Source organism: Cupressus sempervirens, chromosome 4, assembly GCF_028749045.1.
Source record: "Cupressus sempervirens isolate cs-2001-9-10 chromosome 4, ASM2874904v1, whole genome shotgun sequence".
NCBI lineage: Eukaryota > Viridiplantae > Streptophyta > Pinopsida > Cupressales > Cupressaceae > Cupressus > Cupressus sempervirens.
Window position 1 is genome coordinate 838,368,008 of NC_143121.1, and position 17,552 is coordinate 838,385,559.

At 36.5% G+C, this 17,552-nt stretch overlaps 1 protein-coding gene and 1 long non-coding RNA gene across 6 annotated transcripts; both read left to right on the forward strand.

Moving 5' to 3' along the window:
* Positions 1–6,185: 6,185 nt before the first annotated feature.
* Positions 6,186–10,292, forward strand: LOC149564001 (pentatricopeptide repeat-containing protein At5g15010, mitochondrial-like). 5 transcript variants are annotated; one of them, XR_016364142.1, is made up of 6 exons: positions 6,186–6,427; positions 6,795–6,857; positions 7,137–7,472; positions 7,656–9,225; positions 9,350–9,580; positions 9,722–10,292. XR_016364142.1 is itself a non-coding variant. In XM_089827090.1 (5 exons), the coding sequence occupies exons 3-5, from the start codon at positions 7,419–7,421 to the stop codon at positions 9,379–9,381; spliced, it is 1,656 nt and encodes a 551-aa protein (XP_089683216.1). In that variant the 5' UTR covers positions 6,186–6,427; positions 6,795–6,857; positions 7,137–7,418; the 3' UTR covers positions 9,382–10,292. The 5 variants fall into 5 exon arrangements, 3 of the variants coding, with proteins under 3 accessions (XP_089683216.1, XP_089683213.1, XP_089683214.1); XR_016364141.1 differs by lacking the exon at positions 6,795–6,857; XM_089827090.1 differs by having other exon boundaries at positions 9,350–10,292.
* LOC149564002 (uncharacterized) lies at positions 9,899–14,222 on the forward strand. Its single transcript, XR_016364143.1, has 6 exons — positions 9,899–10,034; positions 11,950–12,072; positions 12,203–12,295; positions 12,475–12,532; positions 12,759–12,848; positions 13,719–14,222. It is a non-coding gene; the product is annotated as an uncharacterized LOC149564002 (long non-coding RNA).
* The last annotated feature ends 3,330 nt before the right edge of the window (positions 14,223–17,552 follow it).

Genomic DNA, 17,552 nt, shown 5'->3' on the forward strand with positions numbered 1-17,552 from the left:
TACTTCATCAAATTTAGCATAGCTAAGAGTTGAAGCAATATCAATCATCATGATATTATGATTCTCTTTTTCTGTGATTTGCTCAACAATCATAGTTCTAGTAGGTGTCACATATTTGGCATCTAGGTACTTTAGGCCGGATTCTCTAATGGTTGCCAAATGCAATCTCATGAGTTCCTGCCATTCCTTGAAGTTATCTCTATTCAACTTAGGGATCTCCCTTTTGTAAGACATCCTGATCTTTAGCTCAGGTCCTTAAAAACTTCTCTACAAGCACCAAAAGCTCTGATACCAATTGTTGGAAATATAAGAGGAGTAACTGAGAGGGGAGGGGTAAATCAGTTACCACAAAAATAAATCTCAGATCCCTTAGATGTCAATACAAATTAGAATATAACTTATGTTGAAACTCGTTAACATAGAGGCACTCAGTTAACACTAACAATTTACTGTCACTCGACATGTACTAAAATATCAACTACAACTCGGTAAACATTGAGCATGTAGATCTTAATATATTAAGTGTGATTAACTTAATTAACTTAGTTACATATACTTTTTGGTTCTAGTCCTGTTTTTTGGTAAAACTTTATTTCAGGTTCCAGGTCCTTGTAAAACCTGGATACACTTATTGAACTTTGCTAGTGGTTTCAGGTCCTTGTAAAACCTGATTTTCATTTTGCTTTTCAGTAGGTTTCAGGACTATTCCTAGTGGACTTATTTGCCTATCTTTCTTGTTTTTGTTAAAGGGTTTCGGGGCCCCTTCAAAACCTGCTTTTACCGTAATCTAAAACTTAGTCACATATACATAAAATAAATAGCATGAACGCAAGTGACACCAAGATTTAACGTGAAAACCCAATTTGGGATAAACCACCAATTACAACTAGTTATTGTTTTTCACTCTTCTGAAGTGAGCCCTGAGGAGCCAACCCTGTTAAGGTTATAAAACACATTGCTAGGTGTGACCCTAATAAAAGATTTAATCACCCAGTTAGGAGTGGCCTTGTTAGAGGTTTTTAGACACTTCAATCTAGAAATGCCACCTTGTTAGAGGATTTGGCAAACAATTGTTAAGCTAACTCTGTTAAGAGATTTGACACATTGCTACAATTATTAGAGAGTGACAATGATATGACTTGATTGTTGATGCAATTATATTGCTGATTTCAGATATCTATTCTGGCTTGAATACTTGGTCCTCCTTGATCAGATAAAATTTTGTAGCTCGATCAACTTAGGATACTCTGTTATCCTTCCAATTCGCTTCCTTGATTTATCTTTTCAATCCCTTGCTTCTCATATTCAATCCCACAACTTGACCTTACACTTATATATTTTCCTTTGTTGAGTTAGCTTGAACACACTTACAAATATTCAATGTTCATCCCTTAAGTCGGTTAGACTTAACAAATAAATTCATTAAACTAAATATGTTGAATTAGGAAAATCCTTCATCAACCAACCTAGCTCAGTGGACACTAACTTTGAAATGATTTTCCTGTGTTAACCAAGTGAACTCAATTAACACTGCAACTTTGTAAACTTCCTTTGGTAACCAAGTGAGGTCGGTTAACATTGGTTCCATGCCAACTTTCCTTTGCTAACCAATTGAGCTCGGTTAACATTGAACTTCTACGAACTCCTCTTTGATGCTTGAGTGAACTCAGTAGACACTGTCTTTTGAACTTGGTTTACTCTAGAATGCTTAGCAAGCATTAGAGACTATCTTCATTGCCTAAGTAATCTTGGTAGACACTAATTCATAAAAGATATGACATTTTGTGTAACATCAAAGACAATATACTATTGATCAATTATTTTCAACAGTCCTCCCACGAGAAAAGACGCATGATGGCCCTTGAAAAAAGGTCTTTATGGGTCTAAATGCCACATTTGAAAAATGTAGAGCACTATTCCCTTGAACCTTAGTCAATGAGATTCGTTCAACAGTAAACAAGGGGGCCTACTAAATTTTTTGTTGATTCATAGAAAGGCCATCTTTGAAGCCATCTCCAACCCAATGAAGCCAAGGTTTGAGGGCTTCTTATGCTTTCCAAATACTTTTCACCACAAAAGTGCCCTTGATTTGTATAGGTTCAAGAGTTATGAGAAGGATTTGAAAACCAATCCCCTTCCAATTCGGTCTATTGACTAGATACCCTAAAGAAATAAAATGCTTGAGGAGAATCTTCTAAGATTCATTTCCAATGAAAACACACATGAACCATTTGACACATAAGGAAATACCTCTCTTTTGGGTGGACAAGAGGCCAAGGCCTCCGGACTCTTTGAGGAGACAACAATACTCCTAGGTCACTCTATGAAAACCATGATGTTCAGAGTCTTTCACCCAAATAAAATCCCTTAGGAGATGATCCAACTTCAGGTAAGAAGATTTAGAGGGATCCCAATATGAAGAAGTGGCTTCTAGAACTTTTAAGCAAATTTGGAATTTACCAACTAGAAAAGAGGCTTAGTAATCTAGAATTAACACTTTTTCTCAAATTTGGCAATCACTATATTCCAAAGCTCAACAAGGGAGGCCTCATGTTGAATCTTCTTCCACTCGTATTGGTTGAGTCATAGAGGAGCTGAAAGAAAGGATTGCTTATAGCAAAGAGTCTTATGCCATTGAATGGTTGAGCCCGAGGCTAGGTAAAATGTGTCTAGACACTCAAAGGCATTGGCAATATTTTCCTCATCCTTAATGAGAGTGAGGAAGGAATCATCAACAAAGTGCCCATTGACCAGCTGGGAAGAGGAATTTGGCAGGAAAATGCCACGAACCAGTCTAGAGGAAATGGCACTGGCAAGCAAATTTATCAAAACCCTTCAGAGCAAGCACATAGAACATTGGGGCAAGAGGACAACCCTGGTGGATGGATCTAAATAATCCAAAAGAAGAATATTGCCTACTATTGATGGTGGTGCAAGTAGAAGCATTACCGAAGAGCATCTGCACTGATTGAATGTAAACATAACCAAACCCAAGAGCTTTAAGAATAGAACGAAAGGAAGACCATTCAACCTGATCATGAGCTTTTCCAAAGTCAAATTTGAGGAAGAGAGCTTGTTGCTTAGATTGGTGAGCCTACTCCATACCTTCCCAAACAACAATGATATTATCCATGATGTACCTAGATTTGATGAAACTAGCCTACTCAAGGTGCACGATCAATGGCAAGAGATGATAGATTTTGAGGGCCAATACCTTAGCAATGATCTTATAGGAGACATTCAAAAGCCTAATAGGTCTCCAGTTGCATATATCTTCAAGATCCTTAACCTTAGGTATGAATTTAACATTTCCTTTATTGATAAGATTTCCCAAAGATTTAGAATGGAAAGCTTCAAGATAAATTTTATGTAGGTTAGGGCCAATGGATTCCCAAAAAGTTTTATAAAATTCACAAGGAAACCCAACACACCCAAGGGCCTTGTCATATGCCATGGAAAAGACAACTTTCTTGAGGTTACTGATGGTGAGCATTCACTCACAAAAGGTTTGTTGCTCAGCCTAGAGTCTATTAAGCGCCATAAAAATGCATGATTGCAAGGCTTGATCTCTGGTATTTGAATGACCTTGAGCAATGAAAACTTTGACATAATGGTGAAGAAATGCCTAGAGAATGTTAGGAAGCTCACAAAGAGTTTGTTGACCTTCATAAATTCTCTTGATTCCCATGGTGATATGATGGGCCCAGAGAGCTTGAAAGAACTCTTTGGAAGTCTAGTCTACCAACTTAAGCCAGTGTAGGCGAGCCTTGATCTGAGCTCCCCGTGTAACATAATTGTCAATAATTTTCTTCTGATGATGAATATTGCCAAGCCAAAGTTGTAGATTAGTGTCAAACGAATTCATGGCCAAGGCCTCATAAGCACTACAGAGCTCTTTGGTAGTGTCCTCATAGGATCTACAATGGTACATGGCAAGTTGCCTGCCGTAAATCTGAAGAAACCTCACCATACATGTGATGACATCATTCCACCATTGAATCCACCCAATAGGAGTCTAGGACTGAGGTTCTAAATTCCAAACATGCATAATATGAGTTGTAGTGGGGTCATATCAAAGGAGTGACATGCTCATAAAAAAATGTGAAGGGCATGACTGCATAGTTTGCGAAATAACGAAGAAGAAGACAAGATAGTAGTCTGACAAGGTCACATTAGTGAGGGGAATGACAAGTATTTTTGTATCTTCAGAAAAGGAGAAAAAATATTGAGCAAAAAGCATAAAATGATTGAGTTGCTTTACAATCCTATAAGAACCAACTCGAAAATTGGACCAGGTATGCCAAACCCCACTAGGACAATGACAGTTAGCATTGGGATAAAAAAGGCCCAATTTATTATGGATGTAGTACCATGCCTCCCTTTCCCCAACTGTCTAGTGAAAGAGCGAGATCCCATCTTTGTTAGAGGCTAATTCAACCATATTAAAATCCCCACACATGACTTAGGTTTCTAGTGGCAGTTGATCCACCATGCAATGCCAAAGGTGAGATCTTTCCACATCATCATTAGGAGCATAGACATTACTGATGCCAAAAGAATGATTATGAAAAGATGATAAGATCCAAACTATTCTCTACATGGGTTAGAACCATGTGAAATGACATAAGAAATTAACTAATGAGAGAGAATAATTACACCACCTTGACCAACATCATGTTGAGAAGAAAACATGACACTATCTGACCAAATAACATGGAAAGATGAGTTAAGAAGAAACCTAGATTTTTGAACTTCTTGAAAACAAGAAAATCAAGGTGACCCAATTGCTGATTGGTATCACGAACTAGGTCCCTCTAGAAGGCCACGATGGATTTGAAAGGAGGAGAAGAATCTCTAGAAGAGATTAACCTTTGTTTCTCCTCACTACCTATATCCTTTGACCGTCCAACTGGACTACAAGATCGATGAAGAGATTGAGTTGCATCATAGAAGTAGCCTATAGAGTACGAACCCAAGTGAGTCAGAGAGCACTCGCAAAAGCTTTTGTATTCTCCTGAGAAGCAAGGTTTGAAATCAATAACAATAACAGAGGAGCAAGTTTGAAAGTGGGAACCACACTTGAAACCAATAGAGTGGGTTGCAATAAGAAGAGTTTTCTTGGGAGCCATTGAGGCTTTGCCCTTATAAGTAACCATCGTCAATTCATCCTTTTTCAGAGTTGCAACCGATTGGACCTCCTTGGGAGGTTGTTTGTTGTGCTCAATCAATGAATAATCTTTGATTTTGTGCTCAATAGACTGGCACCAATAATAGGTGTTGGACAAATTCAAATAAAGCACCTTTTGGGTGAAGGTGGTGTTACCAAACTGATTGTTATATACATATTTATTTGTTTTATCCCCTCTTTAGTTGGCAGTGCTTAGTTTTTTCCCTCTTTTTGTTGAGGTTCTTATTCACTCTTTTGGTCTTGTCAACTTTGTTTGGTGTATTATTTCTCTCCTTCTCTCTTTTCCTTCTTTTAAACATACCTTGCTTGGTCTGCAATCTACCTTTTTGGTTTCCTTGGTTCTCTTGCATCCCAATGATTGATCATGTAGTATGATTCAAAATGTTGATGGTAAAAAAATGCTACACAATCAAACCTAGAAACAAAAATTCATCCCATGAAAGGTTAACCTCAATGCATACCCTCCTTTGAAGATGAGCGTTCTTGAACTTAGGATGCTCCATGCAAACCACTTTGCCTAGGGTTTGTGGAATATGATGCATGAAAGACCAACATGGAACATGGAGACAAGGGAATGCAACCCACATAGGGACCCAAAGTTTATTATCATCGAACAGTATAAAATCTCAAGACCACCTTTGAAAAACTAAGAGAGTAGACCTAACCGACCAAGGACCATGAGAGAAAACTTGGTCAACCTGACTAGGGTTACCAAAATGAAACAAAAAAAAAAGCCCTTGGTGAGGCTTTGAACACCAACATCAACTATAGTACCAAAGTTGGTTGATGCCATATAAAACTCAAGAAGACTCTTGCACTAGATGCAATATGCCACAACCAAAGAAACTTAGGAGGAAAACTGTACAATTACACAAACCCTAGTTGCTCTTTTTTTTGTCCATTTATTTTTCAGTTATTCTTAAAAAAAAATAATTTTTTTTTTCAATTGGAAAGAAGGAAAATAATAGTTTTGATTTCACAATGCAACCAAGCCAATACATTCTCGTTCTATTATAGCGAAATAGGGGAGAGAAGGAGAAAGACGTATAGATCGAAAAATAATGTTTTTACAATCGCCACCATTGGCGATAGCAGAACCAGCTTTAAAGAAAAGTCCATCTCTAACAATCGCGATAAATATGTGAACAGCAGCTATTTCTCCTTGGGAGAATGAAAACTCGCATTTTGGCAATTTAATCTCGGAATCAAACCGTGTCGCATCATAGGCTCTGTTACCAGGTGTGCAAACGGTTCCTTATAAATTAAATCCCATTTCTAATGAACTTCAGTAGTGGCAAAAACTTTGTAGGTTATTATCTCTTATTAGGGCTGAAAACTTGTGTGTCACTTTCAATGACGGGTTACAAGTGTGGTTCACTGCTGTAACGATCTTCAGAAGGCCAAAGAATAATGCACAGGGGCACGTATATCTTTTTTTTTTTTAATCTAGATTTTTATTTAAAAAGGGAGGTTGTTGAAGGGATCACGTTTTAATGATTTCCAAGGGCGGAAACAATAACATATAAATCTATCCAGTCCATGTTTTTTTTCTTGATTTTATTAAGAAGCAAGAGGGTATCGGATGACTTTTTTTTTTTTTTATCAGATTATTTACTGGCCAATTCGTCCTGTTACAAGGAAAATGAAGATTTAGGGTTCAGGATACAGGGTAAAGATTTCATATAGTTTTCATTTCCTTTAGGATGGTTTACATATCATAATAATAATATATTCATCTTACAAAATGCTGCGAAAAGGTATATCAAATGATATGTCTCAAACTGTGCAAGACTCATTCTGCTCTTGAATAATTACATCTCTATGATTAGAGAAGATGGCAAACGCAAATTTTAATCATTCTCGAGTCTCTTAGTGTTATTTTCTTAAACTTTTTACACACATATTTTATTGCTGTCAACTAAATAATGTATTATATCATGATCTTCAGGACATCTTTCATATCCCACGAAAATTAACCAGCAACACTGATCGAGCATTGTACATGGGGAATATTTGTATTTAACATTGGGAGTATGGTCACTAGGGTTTGAACGCGTGGCTTTATAATGGCCATAGCCCCGTCTTGCCGCTAGCCCATAGCCTGCTGAATTTATCGGTGCAGTTTGGTGATCTTGTTTTTCTTTGTCTCCTTTAAGATGCAATGTAATTGGTAACCATGTTAATATGATCTGTACGTAGCAGTGCAGGCCATTGACATGGCCATGGACAGATGAACGTCAGGAATAGGCTCCTTCAGAGGACCATGGTCGAATGTCTATGGCTGGTAAGGAAATATTTATGTTCCTGACTGCACTGTTTTACGATTGCTCTTGTTTGTCTTTTTAATTAGATGTCTTCAAGTAGGCTTCTCTATTGCTTGAAGTCCCTTGAAATTGTTCCTTGTTTTTTCTAGAGTTATGCATTGGACTGACAGTTGCTATTTTCCTGTGATTGTTTCCTGCTCTAGGCACCTGTTTTTTCTGTTCTTCCCTCATCAGTTGTTTTGTGGGATTCATCTATTCAATCTTCCACAAGGGTATTTTCAGGTCTTTCAGCAAACAGACTTGGAGATAGAGAGGCTCATGTGAGACCAGACACAAAGGATAGGGTCAATTGCTCTGTTTCTTCAAGTAAAAAAAATGATAATTCTCATCGCTGTCGGGAATCTCTAGTGGATGTTAAATATGACAGACTAAATATAAAGGACTTGTCTCAAGATTTCCGTGCTCAAATAGACAGCCTGCACACAGTATTTAAGGAGAGTGACATTCCTGTTCCAATCTTGGAGGCAATTGCTCAAAGAAAAGACAATGCTTTCACAGCAGCTTTAGTTGTACAAATTCTAAGATCTGTTGCCAATGATTGGGAGTCAGCTCATAGGGTTTTTCAATGGATTAGACAGCAGCCTGGGTATAGACACTCACTAGAAAGCTTGGATTTGATGATTCATATTTTGGGCAATGCACATCAATATCAGGTCATGTGGGAGTTGTTTGAAGACATAAAAATTGAGGCCTTTTGGATCAGACTCAAAACTTTGGAACTCATCATTCAGAGCCATATGAAAGCTGGAAGGTTGAAAGATTTAGTAGATGCTTTTGAGAGGATCAAACACTTTGACCAAGGAAGTGGTACGGCAGCATTCAACACCCTAGTTCGAATTCTCTGCTATGAAAAGCATGTTGAGGATTGTCAATTGATGTTTGAGAGATTGAAAAATAAGTTTTCACCCAATGAGAAAACATTTAGCATTCTAATCCATGGATGGTGTGAGGTAAACAGGCCAGCAGATGCATTGAGAATACTGGAACAAATGAATCAGGAAGGTGTTCAGTCAACGTTTGGGGCATACACATCCCTTATAGAGTCACTTTGTGCGAAAGGCAGGAAGGATATGGCAAAAATATTATTTAATCAGATGAAAAGTAGCATTCTTAGTAATTTCAAAGAATCAAAAGATGAAAATAAAATTTCTGGGAATATTTCTACATCGAATGCACTAACCCCGGCTCTTGATTTTGCAGCATACAATTTCTTGATCACTTGCTTCTGTATGCTAGGTGAAGTAGATGAAGCATGTGAGTTCTTGCAGAGAATGGTTAGACAGGGCTTCACTCCATATGCAAAGATATACAGCTGTGTTTTTGAAGAGCTTTGTAGAAAAAGAAAGTCTAAAGAAGCCTTTGAGCTGTATAAAAGGGTTTCTGGAACGGTTTTTTTCCCGAGCCTTAAGGTTCATGACAGCTTGCTTAACTTGTTTTTGTCCTCTGGGAATGTGGACATGGCATTTCATATTTGGAATGATATGCAAGAGAAGGGTTATAATTGTGGATGTCAGAGTTACAGTGTGCTAATAGATGGTCTCTGTTATAATGGTCTACTTATAGAAGCTTTTGAGCATTTTGCAAAAATGCTAGAGAAGGGAATTGTGCCACACTATCAAACCTATAGGATTTTACGTTCTGGTTTTCTAAAAGTTCGGAACATGGAAAAGTTTAATGAGCTCGAAGAGATAATTAAGCAACTTGATAAACGAGGTAGTGTTAATTTCAAATTGCATTTTATTATAATGATAAATTGTTTTGAAGAGTCTGGTATTCTGGTTAACAATTGGGATGTTTGTTTATTGAGTTATAATTGCTGACCAAACTTCTTGCCCAGGTATACAGCTAGTAATTCAAAGGAAACAATAACACAAAGTGATTACAAGTTAATGACAGTCAAGGAAAATGGATTCTGATTTGAATAATAACTAATCAGTTATTATCAGTATTGATGAGCCGTGGAAAGAGCTAGCAGATGTGGTCCTCTGCCTAGTCTTATAAAAGTGCTGCTGGGACAGGCATCACAGAAAGCTCAAATTGAAATTATCAAAGCAATACCATTTCTTCGGTATGCTATCCTAGCCTTTTGGCAATGAAATATTGTGATGTTGCAGTATCTTGAATGATCATTCAGAGTGATAGAATATCAATTTACTTGAGCTTGATACCAAAGTTTCCAACTTTAAGGGTTTGAAGGTGATGTTGGCAGGTTTCATTGCAAGACACGACAAAGATCCTAGAATCAGTTTTCATCAATACCTGTTACACATGCTTTTCCATGCCATTGAGTCTTGCTGTAACTTGCAGAAAGGTCAACAATATTTTTTGTGATTCTGTACTTCAAGAAACTGCCACATTGAGGTTTTGTTGATCAACAGAAAACCTTCTTGCTCTATCTAAGGGACAAGATTTGGAGGGTGAAGAGACACCGAGAATGCTTGAGAATAAATACTTACAATGATTACGAAATGGATACATGCCTGGTTTTGATTTCGTGTTACATGTACTGACATGCTTCTGAGGTAGCTTTTCTACATAATATCAGAAGCTAGAATAACACAGAATTATATTCTGAGCTTCTAAAAAGAACCAATACAAAGAGTCTGGCCTCTTCCCGTAACTGGGAGACACTGACTATTGATCATTGTTTTTTCATATTTTAATGTATAAATTTTCCTGATATAATTTCCAGATTTCCACTGCTCTTCCAGTGATGGAATATAGTTACAGCTTGACTAGATGCTGGGCAGATGTGTTAATAAAACTATTCATTTGTCAAATTAATGCATTCATTTTATGATCTCCTAAATTAGAATTCCATTTATTTTACCTTTGAGGATTAGATTGCTATAATTATTTAATAGAAAGTTTGGGTTTTGTATAAACTCCTGATATATATAATGAAGCTTCACAGAGCTCATGGACTCTTTGATTATGAATAATTTTATTCCAAAATAATTTTGCCCCCAGTGTGTTATCTTCCTGTGCCTCATTATTACTCATTAATAATTGCTACAGCTTACCTGCAATAATTTTGTAGACCCGGTTTCACAATTTCCATTTTTTGTCTCAATATCTGCCCTCCATGAAAGTCTCCTCCCAAGTACAAATATTTTTTCAGCCAATTTAATCTCAAATTTGTACCATATAGTCAGAGACGTATCTTTCGCTTAACACAATCTTTCTATGTTATTAGTTAAGATGTTCCCTCGAAGGTTGTATTCGAAATGCATAGTGTCATGGTTTATCTTCTTGTTTAGAGCACTTGTATGGTGAAAGGGAAAAATAGAAAAGTATTTAAATGATAATATTTATGGACCCAAATTACTTATATAGAATACAAGTTTGAAGAAGCAAAGGAAAAAAGGAAAAACAAGTAATAAAAGTAAATAGAAGATCATAATTGGAAGGAATCTTTTTCAGGCGTGTGCCTCCAATAGCTAAAAGAAAATCAATGGCAAACATGTGTCCTATCCTTGATAGCTGATTTATAGAAAGAGGTTGGGTTGAGATGAAAATAATAATTTGAAAATGGTTTAAGATATAGTGAATGGTTTATTGAGCACTATAAGAGGATAATCAAAAAATTGAATCGATTCAATTTTGCAAGGCAGTTTTCCATTAAACAAATCTATACTGTTTCTCTAATATAATTGAACATCACAATTTATGTGATTCAGAGAGAGTTTTGCCTTGAAATCTCTCTCCTCAGTCAAACTACATTTATGGTTTACATACTATCATTTTTATGAATCAAGCAGAGTCCAACATTAATCTTAGAAAGCTTGTGTTAAATAGAACAATCAGAATGTCTGTCCTTGTGTAGACAAGCCAATTTTTCTTGGTGAGATGCTGAGGTTTTTCCCTTTTCTTTCTCTTTTCTTTCTAGTCTAAACATCCAGAATAACCTGTTCATGCATATAGTGAAGGAAAAATTGACATTCAGTAGGTGTTTGTCTTTGTTTTGTATTTGTTGTGGTTATCAGATTCTTAACTAGATATAGAAGAGTCTTTGATTTGTTCATTCCAGTTCAAGAGTACTACACTTCTTAATGGATATGAATCAATAATACACTTGCAGGTCATTCCAAGCAATATGCGAGATTTCGTCTGTTCATTTACACAACTTTTGTATAGTGTTGTTCCGATTGAAACTGCTACTAACCTAAGTAATTATATAACTGGCTATTAAGGGTTGCTATTGAGTCATGACCCTTTTTACCTTGTTGGTAGATGAATTATCAGACTTGCCCTTGATCTTTTTCAATAAAATATCCCCTACCTTTTATATTCACTGTCTATAATACATATTTTTTTCAATAATGTAGTACATACATATTTTACATATCTTGTAGATGTGTGATAGAAACACAAAATCACTATTCCTGAGTTTGTCTCCAGCTCTTAATATATATTTTCATACAAATGATAGTGCAGGCTTGCAGTTATGGAAAGCAACTATTGCCTTTGTGAGCTGGACTACTGATTTGGAGTTGGTTGTTGACTTTGCTCGGGATTTAAATTTCATCATCAGCTTCTGTCTATCCAGCAACGATAAATGTAAATATGATGTTATGCACTATTTGTAGATAAATTATAGGTCAGTTTTCATGGGATGTTTTGTGGCAGACCTATTAGGCATATATGATAAGCCAAAAACAAGGCTTAAAGATGCTTTTGTGATTCTCAGCAGTGTTGTGTAATTTCATTATAAACTCATGTGTGCTGCTTAGTCCTTGGATATGAACGAGTTAAGATGAAACATGCCAGGTTTCTAAAACAGGTGATCCTTTCATACACTTATAGCCACATTATCTTGCTTGCTTGATAGATTATATCCAAATTCTAAGGTATATATAAAATGAACTGCCAGCATATGATAGTTTTTTGAGTAGAATAACTTATCTGCATTATACATTCTTGTGTTGGTATTTTTATGTATATTTCTCAATGCTAATATAGGTAAGGCATCTTGATATGGTGCATTGGCCACCCTCCATTTCAACTGGAAACGTGCTTGGTATACTACCTCCTTGCAAGTTGTTCTTGAGGTTCCTTTTCTAGTCCATTTTTCTTTCTAACGTAATTAAGTAGTTGAAAGTTGTAATATAATGATAATATCCAAATTCTAAGGTATTCATTAAATTGAAATGCTACGATGTGACAGTATTTTGAGTAGAATAACTTCTGTACATTATACATTTTTATGTTTGTATTTTAATGTATATTTCTCAATGTTGATATAGGTAAGGCATCTCGATATGGTGCACTGGCCACCCTCCATTACAAGTGGAAGACGTGCTTGACATATTATCTCCTTGCAAGTTGTCCTTTAGGTTTGTCTTCTAGTCAATTTTGCTTTCTAATGTAATGAAGACTATGTTGAAAGCTGTAATATTCTTCTGGTTTTTAATGTAGGAGAATGAGAATTGCTCTCAAAAACTTTTGATGGTTTGGTTTCTTTGCATATTGCTGTTTTAGTTTGTCATTAGGCATCTTCTTAATATACTTGAGTGTGTTTGTTTTGGATAGTTTTCTTTTGCACAGTCTTGTCATTCTTTTTGTTTCTTCTAAATACACAATTATGAGTTGACTGTAAAAATGGGCCTTTTACGTGGCTATGTCCTTTTTCTTCCTTTCCTCAACTTCTCACAGATTCTATTCTTGCAAGGCGTCTTAAGGTTTCTCTACATTTTTTTTCACGAAATGATTTTCTGATATTAATAAAATGGCAATGAATCGTGTTTCTTTTGGGCATCAAATGCAGAGTTCGAGAGCTACACAATAACTATTAGCTCACAGTATAAAATTGTAAAATTATTTTCATCTAGGAGTGAACACCGCATTGACCAAAAATTGGATCATCAAGATGTCACATTTTTTTGGAAACTCTGAATACATCACCAGTTCTATCTCTATTATATCACATTAATTTACTGTGGTATTCATAACTTATTTTCATTACATAATTGGTACAAAACTTTGTGTCCAAGTCACAAGTGAAAGCTGTGTTGCACAAACCATGCAGCCAATTTGTGTTCCAAAACTGTCTGCCAGACACATGTTCTCGTAAGTGGATTGCATGATATCACAACATTCAACCACCTTAAAATTCAATTTCCACATGTTAGTGTTGGCGTAATAACATTGATTATTGTAACTGTCCATCAGTTATAATATTGTTTCTATTGGTTATATTTGTGCAGTTACCAAACTGCAATATCTATTGTATAGAGGTGGTGCATATCAATCAAATTGTCATCGAATGTTTATGTGCTGTCATATGGTATCAGAGCAGTGACGATCTGCATTTGGTTTTTTGGATGATGCGCTGAAGACAGGCCTGATGTGTGATGATTGAGATTGCTGAGAGTGGTAGGAGTCAAGGCATTGGCAGTTTGTACAAAATCTTCCTTACGCACCTCGGCAATTTATAAATTTTTTTTGTCACGTGCCTTCCACATTTTCTTAACTTCCTCATGTGCCTCCCACACTGGCTCTTGAATGATACTCATGTGGCTGGGCATGAAAACAACCAAGGCATGGTAAGATCGTAGAATTTTTTTTGTATGTCAATATAGCTGACGGTTAACAGAACATCTGTATAAACAACAATGCAAAGAAGATAATGAACCCTATTGTTGGTAGTTGAAATTTGTGAAGAATTCAAAGCACTGATAATATTACAAATCTATGCTGGCAATGGTGTATATCTGCACTGATAACTGTTGATTCCTCTAACTGTCTAAATGCGTGTTCTTTGTAATATCTCTTGTCCAAACCGACTGATTTTAGCTCAAGGAATATTGTCAAACACTTGTATGCTGCCTTTTAATGCTAAGAAATTTGCAAATGATATTACAATGCCTCTTACAATGAACTAATATGCAAGTGCAATTCTTTTGGTACTTTCAATGCATATACATGGAAACTAGATATGGAATGCATACCTACAGCCAACTGACATTTTGACGATGGACATACAACTATTATGCTGATCATATATGTTATTGGATGGACATTTCGTCAAACAAATGGTATGCAACATGTATCTCCTTTATTGAATTCATTCTCATGTACAATGTTGCTATGAGTTTGCCAAGACAAATGGCCTTACAATAATGACTACAGTAATGCCAAAAATCTGATTCTGAATTATCACAGCCAAATCATATGCCTAAAAATTACAATGCTAACTACTAGTAGTGGCAAGAGGAATCTGATAATAGTGATGCCCAAGGATGGAGATGAGTCAAGCATAAGTACTATAGTGTGGCATCGTTCTTGCGTACCATAGTAGCCAACAATAATTGTATTTTCCAATTTAAGCATAAACAAAACTCCTGAATTGAAGCTTTCCTGAATACCAAATTCAATGGATATTTCACCACCTCGAATGGTTGCAACACTGAAGACTTGACGTTCTCCAATGGCTGACTGAAATCAAAGACCTTAGTTTCTTCTCCCAAGTTTATATCAAATGCAATTCACAGTAATCGGATGATTAACAATGAAGCTCTCTCCTCTATTTATTCTTTTTCTTCAACCTTCTAGAAGGAAATAAAATATTATTTAATTGCATTGTCTAGAAGCTTCCCCCTTTCCAAATTAGTTGTATTTCTAGAAAATGCACTCTTTAGAGCTTCTTCCTTGCAATACAATAATTAATTATGTTTCTAGAAGATTAAATTAATTAAATATAAAGTCACCTTTTAATTTTAATTTATTTAATGACTTTATAAGAAATTAATTTAATCAATTTCTCCTTATTTCTCCACTTAGCTTTTGGAGAATGTAAAGGCTAAGAACTCCACTGAGATGCTAAAAAGATAGGGACATTACAGTTCGCCCTCCCAGAAATTGCTTGTCCTCAAGCAACTTCAAGTTCAGATGCTGCAAAATCTCCTCATTCTCCCATGTCGTATCCTCTATTGGTAGATTCTTCCATTTCACCAAGTACCCCCTAGTACGCCGCCTCAAGTTCCTTTCCTTGAAATCAAGGATAGTCTTTGGCACCAATACTGAAGAGTTGACGTTCTCCAATGGCTGACTGAAATCAAAGACCTTAGTTTCTTCTCCCAAGTTTATATCAAATGCAATTCACAGTAATCGGATGATTAACAATGAAGCTCTCTCCTCTATTTATTCTTTTTCTTCAACCTTCTAGAAGGAAATAAAATATTATTTAATTGCATTCTCTAGAAGCTTCCCCCTTTCCAAATTAGTTGTATTTCTAGAAAATGCACTCTTTAGAAGCTTCTTCCTTGCAATACAATAATTAATTATGTTTCTAGAAGATTAAATTAATTAAATATAAAGTCACTTTTTAATTTTAATTTATTTAATGACTTTATAAGAAATTAATTTAATCAATTTCTCCTTATTTCTCCACTTAGCCTTCGGAGAATGTAAAGGCTAAGAACTCCACTGAGATGCTAAAAAGATAGGGACATTACAGTTTGCCCTCCCAGAAATTGCTTGTCCTCAAGCAACTTCAAGTTCAGATGCTGCAAAATCTCCTCATTCTCCCATGTCGTATCCTCTACTGGTAGATTCTTCCATTTCACCAAGTACCCCCTAGTACGCCGCCTCAAGTTCCTTTCCTTGAAATCAAGGATAGTCTTTGGCACCAATACCAATTTCCCCTCAGCATCTAAGGGTGGAAGCACTGTAGAAGGAACAATATGATTTCCTAGTGCTTTCTTGAGGCGTGACACATGAAAAACGTTGGGCCCCTCGCTCTCCATTGGCAAATCCAACTCATAAGCCACCTCTCCCACTTTCCTGATAATCCTGAATGGACCATAGTATTGTGGCTTAAGTTTCTCGGCACCACTCTTCTTGAGAGTAGATTGACGGTAAAGTTGCAACATAAGATACACCATATCTCCAACCTCAAAAGTCTGCTCAATCCTTTTTTGGTCTGCATACCGCTTCTGCTGATTCTATGCCTTGGTTATATTATCCTTGAGAGTCTTAACAATGTCTTGACTCTCCTTTTACAAATCACCTGCATTGTGCACTCTACTGTCACTTAAAAGCAGATCTATAAAATTGGGTGCCTCGTACCCATATAGGGCCACGAAGGGTGACATCTGCATAGACATGTGATAAGTTGTATTGTAGCAATATTCATAGAGATAAATCCACTTTACCCATGTCTTCTGTTGCCCTGCTATATAATTTCTGAGATATCCCTCCACCCATTTATTCACTATCTCCATCTGACCATCTGTTTGAGGGTGATAGCTAGTACTCGAAGTGAGCTTTGTCGCACACAACCTGAATAGCTCCTGCCAAAAGTGACTTATAAACCTGCTGTCTCTGTTACTCACAATGCTTCGAGGTAAGCCATGTAATCTGAATATCTCCTTGAAGAACAACTTTGCCACCTGTGTTGTAGTGATTGGAAAGAAGTGTGCAAACTTCGTAAGGCGATCCACAACCACATATATGCAGTCCTTGCCTTGGGCTCTAGGCAGTCCTGTGATGAAATCCATAGATAAACACTCCCACTTCCTATCAGGAATCGGAAGTGGCTGAAGTAAACCGGCTGGATAGGAGTGTTCCTACTTATTCTGCTAGCAAGTGGGACACTCCCTAACATACTGAATCCCTAACATACTGAAGTACCTCTGCTTTGAGCCCTTTCCATGTGAAGCACTCTTTAATGTGCCGGTATGTCTTGTAGAAACTAGGATGTTCTGCCATAGGTGAATCATGAAAAGATTTCAGAACCATCCTCCTCACTGTTGAGCCGAGAACCAAAAATATTCGCCCTTTGTAAACGATGAGCTCATTCACAAGGGTATATCTGCTGTCCTGAATAGTTTCATCTATGAATCTGGCTATCCATGCATCCCTTGCATACTCTACAAGGATCAAGTGTCTCTAATCCTTCGATATTTCTATCAAGAAGCTCAAATGGGGCCTACGTGATAAAGCATCAACAACTACATTTTGTGTCATCTTAAAATATGTAATATCAAAGTCATAGGACTGTAACTTGCTCACCCATTTTGCGGCCTATCATTGAGATC